This window comes from Geospiza fortis, unplaced genomic scaffold, assembly GCF_000277835.1.
Source record: "Geospiza fortis unplaced genomic scaffold, GeoFor_1.0 scaffold281, whole genome shotgun sequence".
Taxonomy (NCBI): domain Eukaryota; kingdom Metazoa; phylum Chordata; class Aves; order Passeriformes; family Thraupidae; genus Geospiza; species Geospiza fortis.
Window position 1 is genome coordinate 2235175 of NW_005054340.1, and position 9367 is coordinate 2244541.

At 40.4% G+C, this 9367-nt stretch overlaps 1 protein-coding gene across 1 annotated transcript in view; it reads left to right on the plus strand.

Moving 5' to 3' along the window:
• OTULINL (OTU deubiquitinase with linear linkage specificity like) overlaps positions 1-8306 on the plus strand; it is a 25573-nt gene extending 17267 nt beyond the window's left edge. Inside the window, exons 5-8 of the mRNA XM_005422566.3 lie at positions 1531-1680; positions 2453-2581; positions 4736-5008; positions 6113-8306. Of these exons, the coding sequence (XP_005422623.1) occupies positions 1531-1680; positions 2453-2581; positions 4736-5008; positions 6113-6292 (732 nt within the window). The 3' untranslated portion in view covers positions 6293-8306. The remainder of the gene's footprint in view (positions 1-1530; positions 1681-2452; positions 2582-4735; positions 5009-6112) is intronic.
• Positions 8307-9367: the final 1061 nt, after the last annotated feature.

Genomic DNA, 9367 nt, shown 5'->3' on the forward strand with positions numbered 1-9367 from the left:
AGCAGTACCAAGAGTTCACAGAACAACACACAAGGGCAAAAACTACTTGGAGGAGCAAGTAACAAAAGATAGCAAAACTTCTAATAAATTTGCAAGCCCATACTGGGCAAAAAGCCTTTCAGATAAATCTATGAGCCTTTTGGATGACCAGACCTGAAAAGGAGACTCCTGTATATGGAGCAGTGAGTGGATGTCTGGTTGCATCATGTAGAAGTTGCCATGGTAAGGAGCACATTTTAAGATGAGGTCTTGAGAGATCCAGCATATCATGCTTGCTATTCCCAAAAGGAACAATCCCATGTTTGACTTGTCTCACCCTCTTTCTCTCCTCGTCCAGCTAAGCTGTCCTGTTGTCATCATATTGCAAAGCTCCCATACCTTCTCGGTGATTTCTCATGTACAGCTCCTCGCAGCACAACCAACAAACTCTATCTCTCTTCTCATATCCAGCTGACCCACTCTTTTGTAGTACTCTTCTTCTTACTGGACACAGCTGTGGCCTATTAAGGGCAGGCCTGTTCCTAATCTTTGGTGATTAGTACAGCTGCAATTCCTCAGGTGTGAGGCTACCTTCTGCCCCATCTTTATTTTCTTACATTCTATCCCTCCACGCAGTCCCTCTCCCTCTTTTGTGCTGGTTCCTGTTCTCTTCTGGATGTGGTACACCTAGATGGTGAGCTGATAAAGCAGGTCATCTAGAAAGAGGCTTCTCTGAAGCCCTCAAGTTTGCTGAAGCAGCAGGAAGCTCCCTCAGCAGAAAGAGTTTAATAGGCTCACTATCTCAGCTAACACAGTAAGGGTAAGGGGACAGAGTGCAGCTGAGAAGTGGTAATGGAGGGGGATGAGGGAGTAACCAAGACAGACCGAGGATGAGGAATTGAGACCATCCTGCTGCCCCCTTCAGGAAGCAAACTGGAAGTGATGGGGCCTGTGGGACTTGCACTGTCCTCTCCCTAATTCTCTGCCAGTTCATTGCTCAGAATTGTCTCAGCAAGGACTCAGATGGCAGCCAGTGGTAATGCAGAGTGTGTAGCTGGACCAAGGGCTGTCCACTTCAGCACAGAGCTGCCAGATCTGCTCTGCCTCAGGTCAGTGTTGTACGATGGATTCAGGTCAATGTAAGGAGATGTTTTTTGCCAGAAGGAGTTTTCTCCAGATACTCATTCCTGCCCTTTTGCTGCTGCATCTCACATGTCAGTGCAAATTGTTAGAATGATTGAGGTTAAATCTGTGCTGATCTGCTCTAATTTGGTTGACCATGTGGATGTTTACAGCAGCGACAGTGCAGAGACTTGAACAAGTTGCTGGGTTTGGAAGGAATGCAGAATCACTCTCAATGGGCAGCGCCAGTCTAAGGTGTTTACAAAAACATGGTGGTTTAACATTTCTGCATATATAAATCTTAAAAATATACTCTCTTGTTCCCCTAGCTCCCTCTTATGAGTAGTTTGGAATTGGACTTCAAATAACATGGGTTTTTTTCCAAGGTTTAATATTTTTTATTGCTAATTTTTCTTGCTCTGTTTCTAGGCATATGAAAAATTGTTTAGGAGCTGTCATATCAAATACCTGAGACAAGTCAGGAGGGACAACTACAGTGTAATAAGAGCAGTGCTTTTTCAGATATTCAGCCAAGGCATTCCTTTTCCTTCGTGGATGAAGGAAAGAGATATATTGAAGGTAAAATTAATTTCCTGAATGAACACATTGTAGCTATCTATACACAGCAGAAGGAGGCTTTGTTCAATGTGAAAAGTGGTATGCTGGCTGTCAAAGTAGAGAATCATTATCAGAATTCAAAGATAAGTTTTTCAAACCCATTGAACTACATTTAATTGAAAAATTGTCCCTAATCTAAATATACCAATGTGAACATGAGTCTAAATGACGTAAAAAAAAAAAGTAAAAGTGGATGGGTGAATGTTACTTCTACCCTTCTAGATGTCACTCCCTTAACACAACAGGTTATTTGCATCCTCCCCATCCATATCCATACAAAGTTCAGTGGCTCACTTGGGAGCTGCTATGTTGCTGGAGCAGCAGGTGGACTCCAGGAGTTTTATCAGGAGATAGTGACAGGGAGGTGGGATCTATAGGTTTTGCCTGTAGAGAGGCGTGTGCAGAGTAGAAGGTGTCTGTAATTCTAAATACCTCGCTGAATTTGGAAGTATCCAGCTTTTCCAGAGTGTGGGTTATATATTTTGCTGAAAGCATATTTTCATCTTTTTTTTTTTTTTTGGCTGGCCCTGTTTTAAAAGTTTCTTAAGGACTTGGCAGTTAAGTGGATCCTCCTTCATAGCATTTGAATTGTGAGGTCCATTTACTTTGTTGTTTGAACTATACAAACAGCTGATAGAACCACATCGTAAATTGTATGTAGACAAGTTTATACAACCTTATACTCTGCTTCTTGTTATGATTATGATGAGCTTGCCTTTTATTTTTTTCCCAGCTCCCTGAAAAGCTTTTGTATTCTCAAGGTTGTAACTGGATTCAGCAATACAGTTTTGGGCCAGAAAGATACACGGGTCCCAATGCCTTTGGGAAGCTGCGCAAATGTATGGAGGCCTTAAAGACAAACGTGAGTATCTAGGAAATGGTTGGGAGGAATAAAAGCCTTGAGAATTTGGTTCAGACAGAATTAAGGAACTTCTCCTGGTTGCATATTAGTGGGGCAGCCAGCCTCCCTCCCGGGTTCACACTGCTGAGTTGCTGGGAAGGCCATCATCTCTCCTGCAGGGGAATCCAGGTTTTGGTGATCCACTAGGCCAAGTACTCAGGAGTTCCCTGCAAGTTAGGGAGGCCACCGTCCCTACAGTGAGTCCTTGCCATCTAGTGGCTCCTGAAGTATCTCATCATTTTGATTAAAAGTAAACATGGTGTATGAGATGCCTCTAGATTCCCTCTCCAGCTGGAAAGAAGTAAATAAACAGTGCATTTTCTCCTAAAACGATTCTATCCCCATTAAATGTTTTGATTATCCATTTTTGCTATAATTTCTCTCTGTAAGCTTGCACTTGATTGCAAAGACCTGTCAGCCTCACTGCCCCCTCTGCTTAGCATTGCCAGATTGCCATCATCCCCAACCCAGGACTATAATTCATATTTAATATAAGAATTATATTATAATATTCTTATTTAATATAATTAATATTTAAAATGTGGGGAGATTCAGTAGCTCCAAAGCCTCCTGAAGAAGAGATAAAGAGTTGGCCTGTCAAGACCTTGCACATTTCTTTAGCTCCTCTGGACTTTCTTTGCATCTGCAGTGAAATTAGTTAATTAAAAAATAAAAACAAAAACAAAACCCCAAACAGACTAATTTAAGCTCTAGAAACAAAACATGAGAAAGAAAAAGAGGGGATGAAAATAGATGATTTGGTCCCTTGCCTGCACCCTTGCTGTGCCAAGTGACAGCTGCATCTTCTTGAGATGGGCTGGTAGTTATGTGCAGTTATCATTTTGTTCTTGTTGCTCTTTGCATTTCCCAGTGTTGGGTTATTTGGCTTTCATTTCCAGCTTGTTGTAGTTCTTTTAGCTGATGGTAGTGCATGAAGCATTTAATCTGCATTTTTAAGAAAAAAGTTTCAAGTTAAAAGAATGAATAAATCCTTCTTACAATTAACAAATTATTTCAAAGCAACTCTGTGGTGCCTTATGCTATTACTGGGCATGAGGCATAGCTCCCAGCTTAATTTTTTTTTTTTTTTTTTTAGTAAAGATGGTGTTTGGCCAGTGAGATGTATTTTTGCCTGTTTTTACTAACAGGGTTCTTTGCTGCCTTTCCCACCTCCATCATCATCGAATCATTTAGTTTGGAAAAGACCTTTAAGATCATTAAGTCCAACCACTAACCCAGCACTAAAGCGTGTCCACAAGTGCTACATTTATACTTTTAAATATCTCCAGAGGCAGTGACTCAACCACTTCCTGGACTGCCTGTTCCAATGCTTGACAACACTTTTGATGAAGAATTTTCTCCTAGTATCCAATCAAAATCTCCCCTGGCAAAACTTCAGGCCTTTTCCTCTTGTTCTATGACGTGTTCGCTGGGAGAAAAGACCAACCCTCCACCTGGCTACACCCTCCTTTTAGGTAGTTGTAGAGTGTGATGAGATTTCCCCTTCAGCCTTGTTTTCTCCAGGCTAAACACCCCCAGCTCCCTCAGCTGCTCCTCATCAGATTTGTGCTCCAGACCCTTCACCAGGTCTGCTGCCCTTCTCTGGACATGCCCCAGCACCTCAATGTCCTTCTCACAGAGAGGGACAAAAAGTGAGCACAGGATTTGAGGTGTGCCCTCACCAGTGCTGAGTGCAGGGAGACAATCACTGCCCTGCTCCTGCTGGCCACACCATTGCTGGTACAGGCCAGGATGCCATTGGCCTTCTTGGCCCCCTGGACACACTCTGGCTCATGTTCAGAGGCTGTTGACCAGTACCCCCACTTTTCCACTCTCTTCCTCTGAGCCACTTTCCAGCCACTCTGTCCCCAGCCTGTAGCACAGCTGGGGGTTGTTGTCACCCAGGCAGGGCCCAGCACTTGGCCTTGTTGTACCTCAAACCATTGGCCTTGATCAGACTGGGAGCTGCTGCCTGCAAATGCTGTTGTGCCTGGGCTCTGTCGATTAATCGCTGCTTTACACTTAGACCAGGCTTCTGTTCCTGTTTTGCAATCTTTTGTGTTAAATAGAATTTTTAATAATTTTGATAATCTTCTTTTTCTCTGTGCTTTCCAGTGGGCTGAAATAAGTGCTACAAGAGATCATGAAGAAAGAGGAAGCATGTGTAATACACTATTTTCTGATGAAAGCAAGGAATACAAACTTTATGAGGCCATAAAATTCATCATGCTCTATGAAGTTGTCGAAGCCTATGAGCAGATAAAGAGCAGGGACAAACCCGTACACAACCTTTTTAGCCTTCTCTTTGCTCGTGACTCTTCATCTGACCCTCTGAGTTTCATGATGAATCATCTGAACTCCATAGGTGACTCTATTTGCTTAGACCAGGTGAGGATATAGATGAAAAATCACAAAACTTACTCCATCTTTTTGGTGATTAGGTGATTATATTATACATCATCCATGATAGCTGGCCCATTTTTTTTCTTTGAGATGTGGGGAAGTGGACTGAGGATAGCCTTTTATGTTCCAGGAAAAAAAAACCTGCAGTAAGCGTGCCCCAAAAATAAATGCTACAGGTTATCAATAAGACATAGTTTAGAACAGTAATAACTTTGATATGTAAAATAGTTTTAGATGATGCTGTTTTGACCAGTTGTTTTGCTTTTCCTATGTGTTCCACTGTGCCAAATCCTGTAGCATTACTCTCTTTTCTTCCCACTCTTTGGTTCTCATGAGATCTAATGTCTTTTAAGAGTCGGTAATAAGAACTCTACTAATCACATTTATAAGTTAAGGTTTTTGTTTCCTGTTTTATAATTAGTGAGAAGTTCAGTGCTGACTATAAACTCCGCACTGCCACTCTGCAAATGGTTTCACTTTCCGATAGCTGAAATTGTTTTTTACAATCAATTTCAGTTATCAAGTCAATTGTTACGTGATGCAGAAAAATTTAGGAGCAGTTTGATTATAACTGGGCAAGTTCTGCTCTGTCTGGCTATGCCCAAGGATATGAACTTTTCCCAAACCTTTTTTTTCCTGATTAAGCAATCCGTTGCAAGAAGTATCAATGAAGATGCCAGTTCTCCAGTTTCATATATGTGAAGTACCAAGAAACTCTTTGCTTTCACTGTAATGTTTTCCATATGTAGCAAGTGATCACAAGGTGGCGGGCTTCCCATTTTTTCAGGGTGTATCAGTCTTGGTAACAGCTATTCCTTTCTTGCTCCCCAGTCAGCTGTGAGAGCTGGCTGGGGAGCAGGTTATGTATGGTGTCAGGCAGAGGACAAATGTTTCTACAAGCAAAAGAGAAGTGGAAGGGCTGTTGGGAATGTCCTCAAGCTTTTAATGTTTTTACTCCACTAGGAAAAGGGCCCCTTTTATTCCTTGTCTACTGTTTTGAAGCTAAATGACTTGCCTTAACTTGGATTATCTTCAGTTTAGTTTTCGAAGCCTAGAAATAAATGTCTGCTGGATTTCTTTCATTTTTAGGTTGACCTGTTTCTTCTTGGATACTTACTTGAAGTAAAGATACGAGTTTACAGACTGCATAGGTTTAATACAGAGGAATTTCAAGTAAAGTATCCAGATGAATACCGAAGGGAATGGAATGAGATTTCTCTCCTGACTGAGGATGACCGCTACTATCACATCCCCCTTTTCAGAACGTGAAGGACCCGTGTTTTTTTTTTCCTTTGTATAGTATAGTGAATGACCAATTCCAGTGAATTAGTTTCTAATCAGCCGCAGTAAAATCTTAAGAATGCTCATTAATGATTACAAAATGGTTTATGGGTTTATTGTGTAAACATTTTGCTTTCCCATTGCAGCTCAGTTCACCATCAGTCAGCCATAAAAACCATAAAAAATATTGCTATACTGTCTGGGGCAAAAAAATGTGATGTTTGAGGATTGTCAGACAAAAAAAATTGGACTGCCTGACAACGAAGGCAAAGGTTATGCTGAGTTTTCCGTTGCTAGCCTAAGGGTTTACTCTGACATCCATAGATGGGTTAAACTCAAGTGCCTAAAGCAATGACTGGTTTCCCTACTCGTGTCTGTCTCTAGCTGGGTAGGATGACTCACAGAGGAGGGAAATCCCAGGATCCCACAGTTTATATTCCATGCTATTTAACTTGCATTGGATGGAAGGATATAAACTGGGGCCTCTGCATGGCTGCTTGAAATCCACTTGGCTTCCCTTGTTGCCGGAGCACCTCTCTCCAGGGATGGGCACAGCAAGCAGCATCAGGTTGCACTTAACTTCAGACATGGGAAATGGAGCTGTCTGCACCCAGTGGTGCTCCCTGAAGGGGAAGAACTGTTACACAGGGGGAAAAATCAGCACCTAGGAATACTGTGCCAGATGAATGGAAGATCTCCTGTGTATGTGAGTAAAGTACATCGCTTTCTCCAAGGTAAAAAGGGCAGCATTAATAGGTAGCACCCAACAGAGTCACAGCCAGTGGCTGTGTATGGCTTTGGTCAACTTGTAAATCCTTTAAGGGCTGATTTCAACATTACCTGCCAGGATTTCCTTTGCAATTCATCTGAGAAAGCTGTGCATGGAATACAGGTCAAAACACTGCATTTTCAGAAAATACTAATTTTTTATGCATTATATGAATTCAGCAGTGTTGCATATATGTTTTATCCTCTGATTATGTATTAATCTCCTTGCCTAAGATTGATATATTTAATTTAGACCTCTGTGTTTGAAGAAGTCTGTCCAGGACAAGTGAATGAGATTTACGTTCCTACATGGAACATTTTGTTGACTTCTGTTTTCTAAAAGAATCAATGCATTTTGATTATTTCAAAATAAGGGTCTTTAACTTGAAGAAGTATTAGATCTTGCAAAATATTTGTGAAAAGCTTACAATGCCACAGGCTAATGGTTATATTGAAGAGGGTGGGATTTATTAAGAAACAAAGCCTCTCCTTTCCGTATCCTAGAGATATAGAGGGACAGGCAGGTTTGTTTTATTAAACCTTGAGGATAAAATGCAAGCCCGTAGCAGAAATGGGAACAGGGCCTGCAGGAGCCAAAGCAACTGCATGAAGTATCTTCATGGTAATGCTTGGAGTCAGTGGAGTGTGCTCAGTTCCTTTGTGTAAAGAAAAGCTATTTTATCCCTTATGCTCGTTTTATTTGTGTGTATATGTATATATATATATTTAAAAATACAAACACCTGAGTTCTCTATTGTAGCTGTTTTGTTTTCTGAAAGTTTGAGTTCAGTTTTATTGAATGATTTGTAGATTTTAATTAAGAAGGCTTGATAACTGTAATAATTTCATCTCATCAAAACCTGCATAGCAAGTACTTTTATTTATTAAAAGAAAGTTTTTTCACTGAATGAAATAATTTTCTTATTTTAGATTTGGTTCTGCTCTGCATGGGGAAAAGTTATAATACTTAAGTGTAGAGTATTATTATCTATTTTGCATCAACAGTAACATTGACAGTTATCAATAAACTTGTCTGTATTTTATTCTTGTTTTGGAACAAACAGGCATACCATAAAAAGTATGTATTTTTGTAGTGGGCTTTTTAATGATTTGCATATTATTTGTGTTTAGGAATACAAAAGTGTCCCAGCTGAAAGTGATAACTTGTGAAAATGTACATTTTTGTGATCTTGAGCATATTAACAGCAGGGAATTAATAAAAATCTAAAACAGACAGTGGAGTATACCTCGCCAGTTTGGATATTTGCATCTGAACCAGGTCACCTAAGAAAGGGCTCTCTGCCTTGTCAGTGGAAGGCAGGGGCACATGGACAGCCAGAGGGGTGGGTCTCTAGAAGGGACTGGTTCTCTTCACTGACTGTAGTGGGAGTTGGCAGTGATCAGCGTAAATCTCTCTGCTCTAGATACTTGAAGTTAGGTGAGATTAATGTTGTCCCAAGAATCTGGAAAGGACATACAGAAACAGATCTGCTGGCTTACCAGGTGTCAGAGGTGCCAGCCAAATCATGCCAGGAACAGAAATGGGAGGTGAAAATAGAGGAGCTTCAGGTGAGGATAATCACAAGTCTTAGACATAAATGCAGAGAGGCTCATAAGAAACACTGAGACAGGTTTGGGGTTGCACTGAGTTTTAACCATGTGTGTTTGTATGTGTGTATATATATATCCCCAAGTATATATACATATATACATATACATATATATATATATGTATGTATATGTATATATACTTGGGGATGTGTGTATGTAAGAAAAATCCATAAAAAAATAAAATCATCCTCAATAAAGTGCATCTGAAACAAACTGTTACCTATGTAAGTGACAGGAGCTGCAGGATATTTTCCAGTCAGTGTCAGAGACAAATTTCTGTTCAAATCCAGAAGCACACAGTCATTACCAATATTTTTAAAAGCAGGGTTGTAGGCAGCTAAAGTCAGGATGTGGTACTTATTTACTATTTTTAGTTTAGCAAGAAGAAGAAACCGTACTGAAGCCTCAGCGTTGGATTTGGATTTGGATTTTCCCCCAAACCTGAAAATGTGTGTTAAGAGTTTAACAGAGCAGCTGAAGAAAAGTGTATATTTTATTATAACGGGGTAAAAAGTCTTGCAGTTTGAATGTCATCTTTTTAACAAACTGCATCTCAAAAAATGTATGAACCACATCCAATATTTCACTTTAACTCCAAAAGATATACTGTCAGTCCTCATTCTTCAGCTCTAACACTGAAATTGATTCTTGTCTAGTTTGTGGCTACTAAGTTGAAGCTAATTA